Source organism: Ranitomeya variabilis, chromosome 2 (assembly GCF_051348905.1).
Source record: "Ranitomeya variabilis isolate aRanVar5 chromosome 2, aRanVar5.hap1, whole genome shotgun sequence".
NCBI lineage: Eukaryota > Metazoa > Chordata > Amphibia > Anura > Dendrobatidae > Ranitomeya > Ranitomeya variabilis.
Window position 1 is genome coordinate 485,347,742 of NC_135233.1, and position 19,341 is coordinate 485,367,082.

The window sequence follows — 19,341 nt, forward strand, 5'->3', positions numbered from 1 at the left end:
TTCTTCCCTTACAGGGTGACATAGCAATCATCAGAGGTGGGGCTAACAGGACAACTTGCAGTCCTGACTTATTTCTGTACATTCCCTTCATTTCCCATTACTTAGTCTGTGTGTGTGTGTGTGTACATACATATATATACGGTATATATTATTATTATTATTATTATATATACCAATGCTTTACTATTGCTGCTCCTCAATCACACATATCATCATTGATATTATGTAACCAGCTCCCCAGCCCCTCATTCGCCATCCACATTCCCTATAAATGCTGCTTTTATTTCCAAAGTACACAATGCTGCATCCTGGATCAGCTCTTAGCATCACTGCAAACCACAAAGGCTCCTCTCATCAACTTGGACCCTACCATCCTATCTCATAGGGGGATGTTTTGTCGTGTCTATTAGACTGCAGCTTAAATATCCCCTTGTATTAACTATAACCTATGTTATTTAAATAGAAATCATTTTGTAAATGTAAAATGAAAAAGATTTGTAGAAAATTATATGGATGGCGACATATGTAAAAAAGCAATATTGCCCAGGACACCCCCAGTTACAGAATGGTTTAGCCCGCAAGGTGTGCGCGCGTTGGCGTGGAGATGGACGCCGGGTGCAACCTACCTCTTTGTGGTCCCTTTAGCCTAGGCGTTCGATTGGTCAGCTTCTAAATCGAAGGCGTTTGATTGGATGGTGCATGGCAGTGTTCAGAGTGGTCCCGTTTCAGGGTTGGTTGCTCTGCAGCGTTGATGCTCTGTAGAGGAGACAGAGAAACGGGGAGAGACAGAGGCAGAAGAAAGAGACGGCTGACAGGCTGAGGCTGGGAAAGGGAGCCTGCGTGAGAGGAGCCGGGGAAGAACAGCTGAAGTTCTCCGAATTGTCGGGAGTAAAGAGACCGCGACCAATGAGTGAAGAGAGGATGCGAGGAAAAATAGACAGTCGCTGGTAGGAACCCAAAAAAGAGACTCCCTGGCATCGAGACACCTGTGGAATGAGATGGGAATCATGTGAAGAGCGCGAAGAGGTTGTGAAGGGCACCCAGACCAGAGAGCTCGGTGAGAGGGGAGGGGGCGAGCTCACATGGGCCTGTGGGTGGTAATGCAGGGTGAGTGGGGGTCTCTGGACGGTGCGTGTCCCTGGACGGTGCGTGTCCCCTGGACGGTGCGTGTCCCCTGGACGGTGCGTGTCCCCTGGACGGTGCGTGTCCCCTGGACGGTGCGTGTCCCCGGACGGTGCGTGTCCCCGGACGGTGCGTGTCCCCGGACGGTGCGAGTCCCCGGACGGTGCGAGTCCCCGGACGGTGCGTGTCCCTGGACGGTGCGTGTCCCTGGACGGTGCGTGTCCCCTGGACGGTGCGTGTCCCCTGGACGGTGCGTGTCCCTGGACGGTGCGTGTCCCTGGACGGTGCGTGTGTCCACAGCCCCTCACTGTCTGGAGAGGGTTCCATCCCAGGGTGATGGCTGCATCTGGCTTCTGTGTACTATGTGGCCATAGATGGGAGGATTTGTCAGAGGATTGATCCAGTGTTCCCCTGCTCAGCCTACAGTCCCTGCAAATTGTGTCCACTGTAGTCAGGACTGACCTCTACACCCTGGGAACCCAACTCCGCGCAGCGCCTATATAGACACATGCAGGTCTGGCTTGTCTTATGGCTTGGTGAAAGCCCTGCGAGGCCAAAACGTTGTCATTTTTCTGTATCAGAGGAGGACGTCTGGTTGCAGGATTTCTGACAGTTCCAATCATACTGTATTAGCCATGGCATAGCTGAGGGGCACAGCTAGGGCATATGTCATGGGTGATGACTGCCGGGGGGTCGCCACTCTGCATCGGCTAAGGGATTTGCTCCAAACTGGGGTCCTGCACTGATAAAACAAAGCACGGCTACGGCCCCAGTATGAGCAATAAATAATGGATTACTTTCTCCTTGTGTAAGGGTGTTTTTTTTTCCTGGTTTTGGTACAGAAAGTTAAAAAAAAAACAAAAACAGGAGGACAAACTAGTTTTGATTGGAGAGTTGTGGTATGTGCACGCAAAGTCTATTTTGTGGTGAGTTTCTGGAGTGAAAATGCTAAGTTTTTGAGGAGAATGTGGAGTTTCCACTCAGTTTTTGCTCCCAAATGACTCAGTGTGAACACACCCATTGGCTATGTGCACGTTGAGGGTTTTTTTTTTTTTTTTTTTCTTCCTTTTTTTAGTAGGTTTTGAAGCAGATACTTAGTAGAATCTCCAACTTGTGCACAAAAATGCTCCAAAACCTTGTGGTTTGTGCCCAGTTTCCGCTCCAGATTTTGTGCACCCGAGAATGAGCATGTTATGTCTTCTGACTGTTTCAGGGTTTCTGAAAAGAAGTGACTTAAGACGTAAAATGTGCACAGCGACAGCGCTGTCGTTTTGGCGTTCTGTTCCTTTTTTTGGAAGCTTTTGCTTTACTCGTTTTAGGTGGATCTGAGAAGACTCCATGTGCACGTACCCTTGGAGAGTTTCTGCTCCAAAAAGTCCTGAAAAAAAACCCCTCAGTGTGAGCATCATCCTGAGTGTAATATACTGTATTGATCTGAAGATTAGCACTTAAGAGTGTGCCTTTCTGGGACCCACAGAGGTCTTCACAGTTTTCCGATGCCTCGCCTGCCCAAAGACACACCTTTTTTTACTATATTGATTAATATTTTGAACCAATTCCTGGCCAGTAACATTAGCCTCATCCAATGGCAGTAGCCCGGCCATGGACTTGAGTTCTTGAAGAACTGAGTGCCACCGACAGAAGAGATGTGTCCTGCGGATGTTGTATGTTGTGTGCATTATTACTTTGTTTCTTTATGTTTTCAATGTAAGATCAATATTTACAGTTAAGTGATACATTCTTCTTCAACTAGAAAACCATGTGCCACCTGACTGCATTTCTCCACTAACACTGACAGACGTCCCCCTTTGGCTTGATGTGCTCTGACCGTGTGTGAGGGAGGCCAGCCCGCGGCCCCACCGCTGCGCCTGGTGATGGTGCCGGCAGGATGCCTTGGTTGCCAGTGAAGAAGATCCGCAGGCAATTTAAGCTGCTGCTCTTATTGGTGCTACTAACCTCCGCTGTCTGGGTCACCTACCTACATATCAGTCTCTCACGGCAGGGCAAAGCTCTCCGGCTGCCATTCGTCTACAGCAAAGGTAATTTATTTATTTATGACATCTTTCCTGCATTGTGTTCCCATACTTATTTTCATGGTATTGTTCTTTTTTTTTTAAGTAAACCAGATTTTAACTCCTAACACTCCTAACACTCAGTTATTCCTTTTGCAACATAAGAGCCGATACTCGAGAAACGTGCATGCAGATGTAGCTGAGCCGACTATGTATTGCATCAGATTTCCATGTGTAAACCTCGTCCAGCACTCCGTGATACAACGTCAGCTCTGCAACATGTGTAATATGAATGCTTTTTTATTTGGCAGCTATGCAGAGATCCCATGCGTAGCAAGCAGGCTGCTGTATCTTGAGAGAATCTTCGCTTGGAAAAAATGAGCGATTGGGATTTTGGTCACTTTTGGCCTCGGTCTTTGTTGATGGGAGGAGCCCTGTAATTAGGGATCTCAGTGGCTTGTTATAACTCAGTATTCACTTGGCGAGACCCGTCGTTCCCCTCCCTTTGCTGTTCCTGTGAATCAAGCGTGGTTCTTCCAGCTGGCAGGAGAGGAGGTGAAGCTGTGGGATCCCTTCACTAACGGAGGGATGTGTGTGCCCAGGAAAGACCTGCAGCGCTGTGCACGTATGACTGGAGCCGTGATATGGTCTTATATGAAAGTGATTAGTCACCGGAGATCTAATCCCCCTGACCTGGACACCGTGCTCTTCATGCAATCACTCTGCTCTGTGTGCAGAAGCCTCTGTATATTCTCTGTCCTGCAGTGGATTATGATTAAAAAAACAAACATGAAAATCCCTGGGTGCCCTTGTATGTGAAGTGTCCAGATATTCCATTTCTAAGGTATCTTGGTTTCCTGCACAAGTAAAGCTTCTTTCACACTAGCGTCGGGCTCGGCCCATCGCAGTGCGTCGGGCCGAGGTTACCGACGCTAGCGTTGTATACGCCGCACAACGGGGGCAGCGGATGCATTTTTCCAGCGCATCCGCTGCCCCATTGTGAGGTGCGGGGAGGTGGGGGCGGAGTTCCGGCCGCGCATGCACGGTCGGAAAAAGCGGACCATCGGCAGCAAAAAACGTTACATGTAGCGTTTTTTTGTGCCGACGGTCCGCCAAAGCACAACGCATCCGTCGCAAGACGGATGCGACGTGTGGCAATCCGTCACAATGCGTCGCTAATGCAAGTCAATGGACAAAAAACGCATCCTGCAAGCACTTTTGCAGGATGCGTTTTTTGTCCAAAACGACGCATTGCGACGGAGGACAAAAAACGCCAGTGTGAAAGTAGCCTTAGATACTGCCACTGTAAGGGCGTGTGCACAGGTTGCAGATCTGGTGCGATTTTGTCACGATTTGTGACAACCTGATGCCAGCAAATTGACTGAGAAACCTGAAGTCTCATGCACACGTTGAGTATTTTTGACTTGCAGATTTGGTGCAGAAAATAATTTGCAGCATGTCAGTTCTCTGTGCGTTTTTCGCTGTTCACTTCACTCAGATCAGGCAAAAATGCACCAAAAACACATGTTTTTGCAGCTGCATTTTTCCTGCCAAGAGGTGCAGAAAGTTTACCCAATACAGGTCCTTCTCAAAAAATTAGCATATAGTGTTAAATTTCATTATTTACCATAATGTAATGATTACAATTAAACTTTCATATATTATAGATTCATTATCCACCAACTGAAATTTGTCAGGTCTTTTATTGTTTTAATACTGATGATTTTGGCATACAACTCCTGATAACCCAAAAAACCTGTCTCAATAAATTAGCATATTTCACCCGTCCAATCAAATAAAAGTGTTTTTTAATAACAAACAAAACCATCAAATAATAATGTTCAGTTATGCACTCAATACTTGGTCGGGAATCCTTTGGCAGAAATGACTGCTTCAATGCGGCGTGGCATGGAGGCAATCAGCCTGTGACACTGCTGAGATGTTATGGAGGCCCAGGATGCTTCAATAGCGGCCTTAAGCTCATCCAGAGTGTTGGGTCTTGTGTCTCTCAACTTTCTCTTCACAATATCCCACAGATTCTCTATGGGGTTCAGGTTAGGAGAGTTGGCAGGCCAATTGAGCACAGTAATACCATGGTCAGTAAACCATTTACCAGTGGTTTTGGCACTGTGAGCAGGTGCCAGGTCGTGCTGAAAAATGAAATCTTCATCTCCATAAAGCATTTCAGCCGAGGGAAGCATGAAGTGCTCCAAAATCTCCTGATAGCTAGCTGCATTGACCCTGCCCTTGATGAAACACAGTGGACCAACACCAGCAGCTGACATGGCACCCCACACCATCACTGACTGTGGGTACTTGACACTGGACTTCAGGCATTTTGGCATTTCCTTCTCCCCAGTCTTCCTCCAGACTCTGGCACCTTGATTTCCGAATGACATGCAAAATTTGCTTTCATCAGAAAAAAGTACTTGGGACCACTTAGCAACAGTCCAGTGCTGCTTCTCTGTAGCCCATTTCATGCACACGCCTGTGCACGGTGGCTCTGGATGTTTCCACACCAGACTCAGTCCACTGCTTCCTCAGGTTCCCCAAGGTCTGGAATCGGTCCTTCTCCACAATCTTCCTCAGGGTCCGGTCACCTCTTCTTGTTGTACAGCGTTTTCTGCCACATTTTTGCCTTCCAACAGACTTACCATTGAGGTGCCTTGATACAGCACTCTGGGAACAGCCTATTTGTTGAGAAATTTCTTTCTGGGTCTTACCCTCTTGCTTGAGGGTGTCAATGATGGCCTTCTTGACATCTGTCAGGTCGCTAGTCTTACCCATGATGGGGGTTTTGAGTAATGAACCAGGCAGGGAGTTTTTAAAAGCCTCAGGTATCTTTTGCATGTGTTTAGAGTTAATTAGTTGATTCAGAAGATTAGGGTAATAGGGTAATAGGAAGATTAGAGAACCTTTTCTTGATATGCTAATTTATTGAGACAGGTTTTTTGGGTTATCAGGAGTTGTAGGCCAAAATCATCAGTATTAAAACAATAAAAAATAGCAAATAGATAATGGCTGCACTCAAGTTTATTGTGCTAAAGCAAGGAAATGTGCAATACATGAAATGTGAACAGCATAATGGCTTGTGAAATTTATGAAAAAACACATGAGATTTTTAGCACAAAATTTGGCCAAATATTGTGAGCCCATTCACCAAACGTCAAGGTAATCTCAGATCGAATGGGTAACTAACCTGTCTGCCTAGTGTGAACACTTACCTATGGCTAATAAAATGGTAAAGCCTGTATTTATAGAGGAGGTTAGAACCAACTGTGTTTGGATGTAGTTAAAATCACAGCATGGTGAAGGGCGGGGCGTTCAAGTCAGAAAAAGCAATACATAGTAAATATAGAAAAACTGACTGAACAGCCACTGTGGCTGTTCAGTCAGTTTTTCTATATTTAAAACAATAAAAGACCTGACAAATTTCAGTTGGTGGATAATGAATCTATAATATATGAAAGTTTAATTGTAATCATTACATTATGGTAAATAATGAAATTTAACACTATATGCTAATTTTTTGAGAAGGACCTGTATGTGCACGTACCCCAAGTCAGCCATTGCAGTGCCCACACCAGGGCTGTGGAGCCAGAGCCCATTTTGATGGAGTAGGAGTCCTGGAAATTGAGGAGTCGAAGGTTTGGCTTACCGACTCCACAGCCCATACATCTCCATATATTCTTCTTACTCTGAGATGACGTTCCTAGTTCACGAACTAGGAAGATCAAGATGAACAGCTCCAAAAGCCACATCCCCTTATGGGATTGCTACAGTACAAATTTGTGGCCACGAGGACAAATACAACTGAATTGAAATGGTTAAAAGTAAATGTTTGCTAATTGTCAGCTTCCTCCATGACTGCAGATTTTGAGGCTACTGGATTGGTACTCTTTTATCCATACAGTCATGTGTTTGTATTTCTGTGGCTCAGACTAATTGCACATTTGCATTGAACAAGGGACAGTGCGGTCTATTTGCTTTGTCTTTATGGTTTTCGCTTTGCTGGGTCAGTACTTAAAATAGGGACAAAACAAGGACTATTCATTGCATCTGTCCTAAATCTTATATTCCAAGACCCTTCCGATAGACAGTAATCTTTAGGGTCTGTGCACACATTGCAATTCTCGTTTTTGTTGCGTTTTTTTTTTTTCTGTGTAGATTTGTCGCAAAAACTTGAAGGATTTTCTAAGACCAGCAAAGTGATTGGAGACCCCTAAAGTCTCATCCACACGTTGCTTATTTTTACCCTGCAGATTTAAATTCAATTCCTTCATCATTTTTGCTGCAGATTTCACCCAAAAGAATGAATGGAAAAATGCATCAAAAACTAATACTCAGAGGAGTGGCAGGAATAACATGGGAGCAAACACTGGTCACTTTTCAACTGGTGATAGGTTCTCTTTAACATCTGTTTTCGATCCTTTTACTTTTTTGATCACTGATAGAACACTTTATAATCTATGGAGCTGTTCATATGTCAATTTTCTTTTTCGCGTACCGTGTCCACAAAGGAATTGCGGAGTCTTTTCCATTTTCAATCCAAGGCACAAATCGAAATTACCTGTGGAAGTGTATGAGCCTCCATGTGCGACCTGTGTTCTGTCCATATTTAATATTCTAAAGCTATGTTCACACGCAGCGTTTTTTATGCAAATTAAAAGCTTCTTGTTAATGTACCAGCAAAAGCTACGATATTTCAGAAATATCATGCACACACTTGTTTTTTTTTTTGTTTTTTTTTCCTGACTGATTAGAAAACTACAGCTTGTCAATTCTTCTGAGTATTTTTTCACTCATAGAAAGTGAAAAAACACTGCAAAAAAAAACAACAACAAATGTTGTTGCTGCTTTTTTGGTGAGTAAAACTTACTTCTCCAAGAATGTGTTTTGAATGCAGAATATTTACTGCTAAGATAACAGGTTTTGGTGGCAAAAAAAAAATCTTTGCAAAAGTGCTGCATGTGAACAGAGCCTAATGGATAAGAGAATCTTTGCAATTATTTTGTCAGCATATCAGAAAATGACTCCTGATAAAAATGGACCAAAGTCTGAAAATGTGATCCAGCACAATGATGGAGATTTATTTATTTTTACCATGTATGAGATGAGAACGAGGCGTTGTAGAGAAGTAGCAGAGTCGGAGTCGCTTTCTTGCAGCTCTGCCGGGAGGTTGCGGGTTACTCTCAGGACAGTTTACACTTCGAGGTGTTTTGGTTTTACTCAGCGAGTGGTGACATGTTTGACTTTAGAAGGAAGGAAAGAACTGCAGGTCTGTCTGGTTATGCTCGGACATTTTCTGTAGTCCTCCCGAAGCTGGTAGTATTCTGCCATTGAGATCCTCCCCGAAGAGCTGCTCCTCCTTTACAAGTGATTGGTTTCACGGTTCCTGGTTTAGGTTTCCAAACTGGGACTAGAGCAGTTTGCCATGAAAGACTCCCATTCAGAGCAGTCTCTATTTAGTCTGGGCACGCTCACAGTCTCTCGGAGTGCCAGGAAGAGACCACCTATGTTTAGGATGCTTCATTAACTCTCTCCTTGCTCAAGATCTAAACTACATTTTTTTTTTTTCACACAAGAACAAAACAAACAGAGTGACCACAAAACACCAATCAAATGTAAAAGATTAGTTTATTGAAAATTTGTAAAAACTAGATGGTGGCCCGATTCTAACACATCGGGTATTCTAGAATATGTTTGTATGTATGTATATAGCAGCCACATTGTATATAGCACAGGCCACGGTAGTATATAGGAGCCATGTAGTATATAGCAGACACGCAGTATATAACACAGGCCACACAGTATATAACACAGGCCACGCAGTATATAACACAGGCCACACAGTATATAACACAGGCCACGCAGTGTATAGCACAGGCCACGCAGTGTATAGCACAGGCCACGCAGTGTATAACACAGGCCACGCAGTGTATAACACAGGCCACGCAGTGTATAACACAGGCCACGCAGTGTATAACACAGGCCACGCAGTGTATAACACAGGCCACGCAGTGTATAACACAGGCCACGCAGTGTATAACACAGGCCACGCAGTGTATAACACAGGCCACGCAGTGTATAACACAGGCCACGCAGTGTATAACACAGGCCACGCAGTGTATAACACAGGCCACGCAGTGTATAACACAGGCCACGCAGTGTATAACACAGGCCACGCAGTGTATAACACAGGCCACGCAGTGTATAACACAGGCCACGCAGTGTATAACACAGGCCACGCAGTGTATAACACAGGCCACGCAGTGTATAACACAGGCCACGCAGTGTATAACACAGGCCACGCAGTGTATAACACAGGCCACGCAGTGTATAACACAGGCCACGCAGTGTATAACACAGGCCACGCAGTGTATAACACAGGCCACGCAGTGTATAACACAGGCCACGCAGTGTATAACACAGGCCACGCAGTGTATAGCACAGGCCACGCAGTATATAGCACAGCCCACGCAGTATACACTGTGTGCAGAATTATTAGGCAAGTTGTATTTTGATCACATGATACTTTTTATACATGTTGTCCTACTCCAAGCTGTTCAGGCTTGAGAGCCAACTACCAATTAAGTAAATCAGGTGATGTGCATCTCTGTAATGAGGAGGGGTGTTGTCTAATGACATCAAAACCCTATATAAGGTGTGCTTAATTATTAGGCAACTTCCTTTCCTTTGGCAAAATGGGTCAGAAGAGAGATTTGACGGGCTCTGAAAAGTCCACATTGTGAGATGTCTTGCAGAGGGATGCAGCAGTCTTGAAATTGCCAAACTTTTGAAGCGTGATCACCGAACAATCAAGCGTTTCATGGCAAATAGCCAACAGGGTTGCAAGAAGCGTGTTGGGCAAAAAAGGCGCATAACAACTGCCCATGAATTGAGGAAAATCAAGCGTGAAGCTGCCAAGATGCCATATGCCACCAGTTTTGCCATATTTCAGAGCAGCAACGTTACTGGAGTAACAAAAAGCACAAGGTGTGCGATACTCAGGGACATGGCCAAGGTAAGGAATGCTGAGAAACGACCACCTTTGAACAAGAAACGTAAGATAAAACGTCAAGACTGGGCCAAGAAATATTTTAAGACTGACTTTTCAAAGGTTTTATGGACTGGTGAAATGAGAGTGACTCTTGATGGGCCAGATGGATGGGCCAGAGGCTGGATCAGTAAAGGACAGAGAGCTCCACTCCGACTCAGACGCCAGCAAAGTGGAGGTGGGGTACTGGTATGGGCTGGTATCATCAAAGATGAACTTGTGGGACCTTTTCGGGTTGAGGATGGAGTGAAGCTCAACTCCCAGACCTACTGCCAGTTTCTAGAAGACAACTTCTTCAAGCAGTGGTACAGGAAGAAGCCGGTATCGTTCAAGAAAAACATGATTTTCATGCAGGACAATGCTCCATCAGATGCCTCCAACTACTCCACAGCGTGGCTGGCCAGTAAAGGTCTCAAAGAGGAGAAAATAATGACATGGCCCCCTTGTTCACCTGATCTGAACCCCATAGAGAACCTGTGGTCCCTCATAAAATGTGAGATCTACAGGGAGGGAAAACAGTCCACCTCTCGGAACAGTGTCTGGGAGGCTGTGGTGGCTGCTGCACGCAATGTTGGTCGTAAACAGATCAAGCAACTGACAGAATCTATGGATGGAGGCTGCTGAGTGTCATAAAGAAAGGTGGCTATATTGGTCACTAATTTTTGGGGGTTTTGTTTTTGCATGTCAGAAATGTTTATTTCTAAATTTTGTGCAGTTATATTGGTTTACCTGGTGAAAATAAACAAGTGAGATGGGAATATATTTGGTTTTTATTAAGTTGCCTAATAATTCTGCACAGTAATAGTTACCTGCACAAACAGATATCCTCCTAAGATAGCCAAATCTAAAAAAAAAACCACCCCAACTTCCAAAAATATTAAGCTTTGATATTTGAGTCTTTGGGGTTGATTGAGAACATAGTTGTTGATCAATAATAAAAATAATCCTCTAAAATACAACTTGCCTATTAATTCTGCACACAGTGTATTTGCAGTCATTTCACAGCAGCTGCAGTTTAGAGCTGTAGGCTATGTGCACACGTTGCAGATTTGGGTGCAGAATTTTCTGCACAAAATCTGCATCTCCTGGCAGAAAACACAGGTGCAGATTTGATTTTCTTACGGATTTTGTGCGTTTTTGCTGTTGATTTCATGCGTTTTTTACCCCTGCGGATTTCTATAATGGAAGGGTACAGAAACGCTGCAGATCCGCACAAAATAAGTGACATGCTCTTTCTTTTAATCCGCTGCATTTTCCATGCGGAATTTTCCACACCATTAGCACAGCATTTTTTTTTCCTATTGGTTAACATTGTACTGTAAATCACTTGCGGATCTGCAGCGTTTCTGCGCGGAAAAAAACGCTGCGGATCCGCAGTAAATCTGCATCGTGTGCACACAGCCTTAATGTCCTCATCTGACCTTTATATCTGCAGAGCATGGAGTACATCCTATGTTTATGAATAAGATCACTGCGTGTGGACCAATGCTTAAAGTTGCAAATAATCTTATTTTAAGGGGTTATCCACTACTTAGACAGCCGATTCTGAATCCTTGTGTGACCACCCCCCAGCAAAATAGCATTTATACTCGCCTCCAGCGGTGTCTGCGTTGCTCCAGCGGTGTCTGCGCTGTCTCTCCTGGAGATCACGTTACACTGTTATGTCACACAATCACTGCAGCCAATTACTCTCCTTTAGCACAGACGCAGTTGACATCCCGAGAGACTGGGAGCTGCGGCTGCTGTCTCATTTCCTTTTGATGCTTGATACATCCATAGGAGAGTGAGACAAGTGCTGATTGGCTGTAGGGCTCGTGTGACATAATGTCACACCATCCCCGGAAGAGCCAATTCCTACACTGCTGGAACAGCGCTGGCTTTGGAATTGAGTACATGTTTTATTACATAGAGATTTAGAAGGGTTTGTCCAAATAGTGGATAGCCCCTTTAAGAGTCATTTCACAGTATAATATTTCTGAACATTGTGGTATCCTAGAATATTATTATTAAAGGGTATTTCCAGTGTCGGAAAACCTCTGTGCCCCAGCTGCAGTTAGTTTAAAAAAAAAAAAGTTTATTTTCTCAGCTCCCCACAAGTTGATGGCACGGGCCGTTCAGTTGTTGAACTCGCTGATTGGCTGCAGCGCTGTGAGCTTGACTTAGTACTGCATAACAATAAAAGACTGGGAATAGCAGCAGGTATTCAGCGCTGGACCTGGGGAGAATGAGTGAAGCGTCGTGTTTTATGTAAGTAAAAAAACTACAGACGGAGACAAGTGCTTTGCTACTTTCACACTTCCGCCTTTTGTCCTCTGTCGCAATCCGTCGTTATGGGCAAAAAACGGATCCTGCAAAATGTGCTTGCAGGATGCGTTTTTTGCCCATAGACTTGTATTAGCGACGGATTGCGACGGATGGGCACACGTCGCATCCATCGTGCGACGGATCCGTCGTGTTTTGGCAGACACGATGCACAAAAAAAGTTCAATGTAACGTTTTTTTGGGCGACGTGTCTGCCATTTCCGACCACGCATGTGTGGCCGAGACTCCGCCCCCTCCTCCCCGGACTGCAGAATGGGCAGCGGGTGCATTGTAAAACTGCATCCGCTACCCACGTCGTGCAGTTATTTCACAACGTCCATCGGTACGTCGGCCCGACGCATTGCGACGGGCCCGTACCAATGGAAGTGTGAAAGTAGCCTAAAATCTTATAAACCCCTCAAACGTGTGTGTGCGGGAATGTATAGTATTCAGAAATATATCTTGAAGATGCGTCCGTGAACTGTGGCCATAGATCGCTCCTGGCTAGGACGTCCCAGTACCGCTTCAGGTGTCTGGTCGGTGTCTCCCACATGTGTTGGTAGGGAGAGACCCGTCGGTCACCTGAAACGGCGCTGGGAGGAGCCGGTGCCGGACTAGTCGTCTTCTCCAGTTATGGTCCCGTTCTGATCTTCACAGTATGTTTTCTCTGAAAAGCCGTAGCTGTGATTCTTGCTACTCGTGGTTGACTGCTTCGCTCTCGGGTTTTGTTACCTAGTCATGTGTTGGAAAAACTCTGGAAAACATTACTGTCTTAAATTGGCCATGGAAATGACATGATGTTTGCAGTTCCCTAGTAAATCCAGGATATATATACCGTATATGCACATGTGGCCGGCGAGCGGCAGAGTCTCTCCGGATTTGTGGTTGCCATTGTGTTGGGCACATGATATCTTTTTCCCTGAGGAAGCCGCCATCTGGGCGGCGATACGCGTGGGAGCCTATCCACATGTTGCTTCCCTTTCTCTATTACAGAGTTTCTTTCATGGCCATGGCAGTGGTATGATGGGGTTTTCATGGGATTGAGGTTGGTTGGGCTCTTGCATCTTTCAGCTCTCCCTCTCCCTTCCCCTGATAGGCCATATGTGCATATTTTTTGAGTCATCATCATTATATATATGTGTTTGAATCTCATTCTATATTTGTACTTTTGGCACATTTTCTTTGGGGCCTTCTTTTTGTGCCATGGGACCATAATATCCACATGGTTGTAGCTTTTTTGCACATGCACCATGCACTTTTTTGGTGGGTATGGTATTGCAACATCCACACCACAGTATTGAGTGGTCATTAACAACTGCATCTTTAACCTTGTGGTCAGATTTCTGTCATTATTCTATTTAGGGAAGCTAACTATTTGTGGGGTGTCATTTTCCTCATTATAGGATTTGACTATAATTTCGGTATAGGCATGTTGTTTTTGCATTTTTTGCAATTTTAAATGTTTTTACATGTCTTGTGATATCGTTCTTTGCATGTTTGTATGTGCATTCTTTGAAGTTGTTTGCCAAATAAAAAGTACATATATTTTGATATCATACATGTTTGGAGGTGTTCCTTGTATGTGGGCATGATCTTTTCTTTGGTCGTTTCTTCATGTTTTGTCACAAGCCCACAGTGAACCTTCCTTTTTATTACATGTTTTGTGGTGCCCTCCACCCATCTTCTTGTGCCATTGTGTTACAGTCGCAGTAGAGTTGAGGAGTTTTTACACTGAAAGAAAAAAAGCTCAGATTAAACTAAGGGTACCGTCACACAGTGGCATTTTCATCACTACGACGGCACGATTCGTGACGTTGCAGCGTCGTATAAGTATCGCTCCAGCGTCGTAGACTGCGGTCACACGTTGCAATACACGGCGCTGGAGCGATAATTTCATGACGTATTTGCGATGTAGAAGCTGTTGGTTACTGTGCACACATCGTATACAACCTGTGTCACACGATGCAATCATGCCGCCACAGCGGGACACTAGACGACGAAAGAAAGTTTCAAACGATCTGCTACGACGTACGATTCTCAGCGGGGATCCGGATCGCAGTAGCGTGTCAGACACAACGATATCGTAACGATATCGCTAGAACGTCACGAATTGTGCCGTCGTAGCAATGAAAATGGCACTGTGTGACGGTACCCTTAATCTACATGTCGTCTTATGGATTTTACTATTGTCTGCAACCGTGCTTATTTTATTGCAGATTTTGAAAACTGTTTTCTACAAAATCCCTGTTAGAAAATTCGTACGTGTGAACGTTCCCTTCAAGGTCCTAAAAGAAAAGATGCAAAATGGCTCAACTGAGCTTGTCCCTAAATTTTCACGAGCCATAAATGCTCCGTTCTGCTGCCCCTTTATTTGAAAACGTCACGTCTCAAGGTTTTTTTTTTTTTTTTTAAATGTCAGTTACGCTTTAACCCCTTTCTGCCAGCTGACGGAATAGTACGTCAGCTGGCAGATCCCCTGCTTTAAGGTGGGCTCCGGCGGTGAGCCCACCTTAAAGCCGGAACATGTCAGCTGTTTTGTACAGCTGACATGTGCGCGCAATGAGTGTGAGCGGAATCGCGATCCGCCCGCGCCCATTAACTAGTTAAATTCCGCCGTCAAGCGCTGACAGCGGCATTTAACTAGCTCTCCCGGCCGCGCGGCCAGAAGTGCTCGCACCGCTGACCCCCGTCACATGATCGGGGGTCAGCGGTGCATTGCCATAACAACCAGAGGTCTCCTTGAGACCTCTATGGTTGTTGATAGCCGATTGCTTTGAGCACGACCCTGTGGTCGGCGCTCAAAGTACACCTGCCTTTCTGCTACATAGAGGTGATCTGTATTTCACCTCTATGTAGCAGAGCCGATCGTGTAGTGCATGCTTCTAGCCTCCTATGGAGGCTATTGAAGCATGCCAAAATTAAGAAAAAAAGTGTTTAAAAATATAAAAAAAATAAAAAATATATAAAATTTCAAATCACCCCCTTCGCCCCAATCAAAATAAAACAATAAAAAAAAAAAATTAAACCTACACATATTTGGTATCGCCGCGTTCAGAATCGCCCGATCTATCAATAAAAACAAAGGATTAACCTGACCGCTAAATGGCGTAGCGAGAAAAAAAAACAAAATGCCAAAATTACGTTTTTTTGGTCGCCGCGACATTGCATTAAAATGCAATAACGGGCGATCAAAAGAATGTATCTACACCAAAATGGTATCATTAAAAACGCCAGCTCGGCACGCAAAAAATAAGCCCTCACCCGACCCCAGATCATGAAAATTGGAGACGCTACGGGTATCGGAATATTGCGCAATTTTTTTTTTTTTTTTTTTTTTTTTTTTAGCAAACTTTGGAATTTTTTTTCACCACTTAGATAAAAAATAACCTAGACATGTTAGGTGTCTATGAACTCGTAATGACCTGGAGAATCATAATGGCAGGTTAGTTTTAGCATTTGGTGAACCTAGCAAAAAAGCCAAACAAAAAACAAGTGTGAGATTGCACTTTTTTGCAATTTCATCACACTTGGAATTTTTTTCCCATTTTCTGTTACACGGCATGGTAAAACCAATGGTATCGTTCAAAAGTACATCTCGTCCCGCAAAAAATAAGCCCTCAAATAGCCATATTGACGGCAAAATAAAAAAGTTATGGCTCTGGGAAGGAGGGGAACGAAAACGAAAAAATGGAAAAAGCTCCGGGGGTGAAGGGGTTAAAGGGCGTCTGAGCACAAAATGACTGTTCAAACCAAGCACGTGCCCCCTTGGTGTAGCCAGCAACTTAGTGCACCTTCTTACCTACTTGTTTTCCATTTATCTTCCTTCATTGACAGCACTGACTTAACAGTCAGATAAGTTTTGTTGGCTGTGAGCATTGATCTCCGTGTTACCTGTAAATGCACAATAGAAGGACAGTGCAGGCGCCATATACAAGCCCAATTTAATATGGTAATTCCTGTCTGTTAAAGTGTATTTGTCCCAAAATGGGTGACTCCATTTTAAGAGGTTTTCTAGTTCTTCTTCTTTTTTTTTTTTTTTTTTTTTTTTTTAAAAGTAAATCTGTCACCAGGTTTTCTTGTAATTTAATCGGAGAGCTGGATGATGTAGGGGCAGAGACCCTGATTCCAGCGATGTCACTTACTGGATTTCTTGCTGTAGTTTTGATAAAACCACTCTCATTTTCTCACTTGATGACTAGCAAACCCGCTGCCACCTCCATACTCATGAGCTCTGAATAACCCCACCCCCTCCACTGATTGGCAGCTTTCTGCCTATGCGCAGTGTACTCAGAAAGCTTCCAATCAGTGGTGTGGACGGGGTTATACAGAGCCCAGCATTCAGAGAACTGGTAGATCTGCAGCAGAGAAAACTGGGATTTTATCAAAACTGCAGCAAGCAGCCCAGTAAGTGACACTAGAATCAAGGTCTCTGCACCTACATCATGCTGCTCTAAGGTGAGGTAGCAAATCCCTGGTGACAGATTCCCTTTAAGGGGAATATCCACTACTCGGACTGCCCCTTCTCAATTACTGTTTACCACCATCTAAAACGAAAACCGCCTGTACTGTTGGTTGGACCGCCTCCAGTGATGCCGGGGCTACCGTGACATTGGCTGCAGGGTTCACATGACATAATAATCAGCGGCTGCTAATTGGTCGATTTACTTGACATAACTGACGTCCATCACGTCTTCCGAATGTCGGCTCTAGAATCTAAGCAAGGGGCGCTCTGCCGAAACAAAACGTTGGGACTTAATGGTGTTGTAATTCATTGTGCTTGATTCTTCTTTCCTTCCGCATCATCTGTCGGGGAAGAGTTGGGAGCCCCGTCATACTCTTAAGAAGGTTGGCCAGTGCCGGCCATATTGGTGGGATCAGACCCCATTAATTTCACGTACATGAGTTGTTCTATGGCCAGATCTCCAGTCTTACCAGCACTGAGCTGCTCAGAAATGCTGTAAAGCGCCAACAAATCACAAGTATCTAATGGGAATCGTTAAGTGTCCTATCAGACACTGGGATCATACAGTGCTGTATTACTTAAAGGAGTTGTCCGGCCTTAGCGTACTCGTATGCAATCACTCTGTGACTGGATATTCGAGAATCCACACAGAGAGAGCATTGTGAGGCTTTCTCTATCGCTTCATTACTCAAATTCACAATTTGCTTACTTTCAGTCACATTCCGACTAGACATGCCCGACCCTGGTCAATACACTAACCGCACATGTCTAGTAGGCATGTGGCCGCATGTAGGCAAATCACATACTTGTGGTCATGCACACACCGATCCCGGCACCAGAGAATCCTCAGAGCACGCATTGTGCACGCTGTGAGGATTCACAAGTCTACAGTCACATAGAATAACTGCATACTTGTACCCTAAGGCCGGACAACCCCTTTAAGGTATGCAAATGGCAGGACTTGCTAGAACTTTTTTGCCTTTAACGAAAAGTGCAAAGTGACCCTCCGCCCAGAGTTTCTCTTTAAATAGTCCATTAATGATTGTACCCACCCTGAGGTCAGCAATGTATTGGTGCATTACATGCGCATTACTGTGAGCGTGCCCAGGCTAAACAGAGCGGTCTTTGTATGTTCATACTGATGTGGTATTTGGAGCAGGACATCAAAAAAGCCTAAAATTCTCTTTGAAGAAGACTCCTATTTATTTCAATGGGAAAATGGAACACAAATATTTTTTTTCTGTTCTGTATGGGAGAAAAAAAAACAATCAGTAAAAGCAGCAACGTTTATTTTTTTTCGATCCACGTCCAGATATGCTGTATGAACGTTCCCTTAGTTGTATTTAGTTTTGTCTTACTGTAATTTTCCATTTTATGACCAGATGTAGAAAAACCTGAAGGAACTGATGCTGTCCGAAAAATGGGGAAGGTGCAGGCCTCTCCTCCTCACTCGCAGGCTGGAGACTCTAGCGAGGAACTTCCTACGGTAAGCAATACGAGGTGGCTCTCTTGACTGGGAATGTCAGCCGTCGAGTGCTGAAGACGTTCTAACTAGTGATGAGCGAATATCCTCGTTACTCGAGATTTCCCGAGCACGCTCGGGGGTCCTCCGAGTATTTTTTTTAGTGCTCGGAGATTGTTTTCCTCACCTCAGCTGAATGATTTACATCTGTTAGCCAGCCTGAATACATGTGGGGATTCCCTAGCAACCAGGCAACCCCGACATGTAATCAAGCTGGCTAGTAGCTGTAAATCATTCAGCTGCGGCGCTGAAAACTAAATTTCCGAGCACTAAAAAATACTCGGAGGACCCCCGAGCGTGCTCGGGAAATCTCGAGTAACGAGTATATTCGCTCATCACTAGTTCTAACACTTTGCTCCTTACTACAGATGGATGCCCTTGGATGGAGGAGAAGCCAGCGAATGCATCCGAGCCTAGAACAGGTGAACCTCACCGACACCCCTGTGCCCTGGGATGAGAAGGTAAGTGTTTTTGTGATTCTGTGACGCAGGGCTGATCTGATCAGTGCAGTAAATCGAAGCTGCAGTCTCTGTGACCTAGATTCTTCCGTAGGAAGACGGTAAGAAATCTTAGAGCAGCCAGGGAGGTAATGATGACCATACTTCAAAGCACATTTCCACCTGAATTACCAGTAAATATATGTTCCTCACAAAGGGGCGTTGGCAATAGAAAAGTACCATGCTGCTTTTTTTTTTTTTTTTGCTCTGGACTCTGCACATTCATTGCTGTCACTGAAAAGAGCCCAGCCGATCTGACCCAGAGACAGCGGCCCGCCACATCGTTCACTCGTCGTATGTATCGATGCAAGCATACTAGGTGGACTGTAATTATCGAAATCTGTGATGTAATTTAAATTGCCTCTTTT

General features: G+C 44.6%; 1 protein-coding gene across 3 annotated transcripts in view; it reads left to right on the forward strand.

Moving 5' to 3' along the window:
* The first annotated feature begins 650 nt into the window (after positions 1-650).
* B4GALNT4 (beta-1,4-N-acetyl-galactosaminyltransferase 4) overlaps positions 651-19,341 on the forward strand; it is an 88,356-nt gene continuing 69,665 nt past the window's right edge. Inside the window, exons 1-4 of one of the 3 annotated variants that reach the window (XM_077287866.1) lie at positions 651-1,057; positions 2,876-3,161; positions 18,337-18,440; positions 18,845-18,937. In XM_077287866.1, coding sequence (XP_077143981.1) covers positions 3,011-3,161; positions 18,337-18,440; positions 18,845-18,937 — 348 coding nt within the window. In that variant the 5' untranslated portion in view covers positions 651-1,057; positions 2,876-3,010. The remainder of the gene's footprint in view (positions 1,058-2,875; positions 3,162-18,336; positions 18,441-18,844; positions 18,938-19,341) is intronic. The other 2 variants (XR_013221586.1, XM_077287867.1) reach the window with 2 other exon arrangements.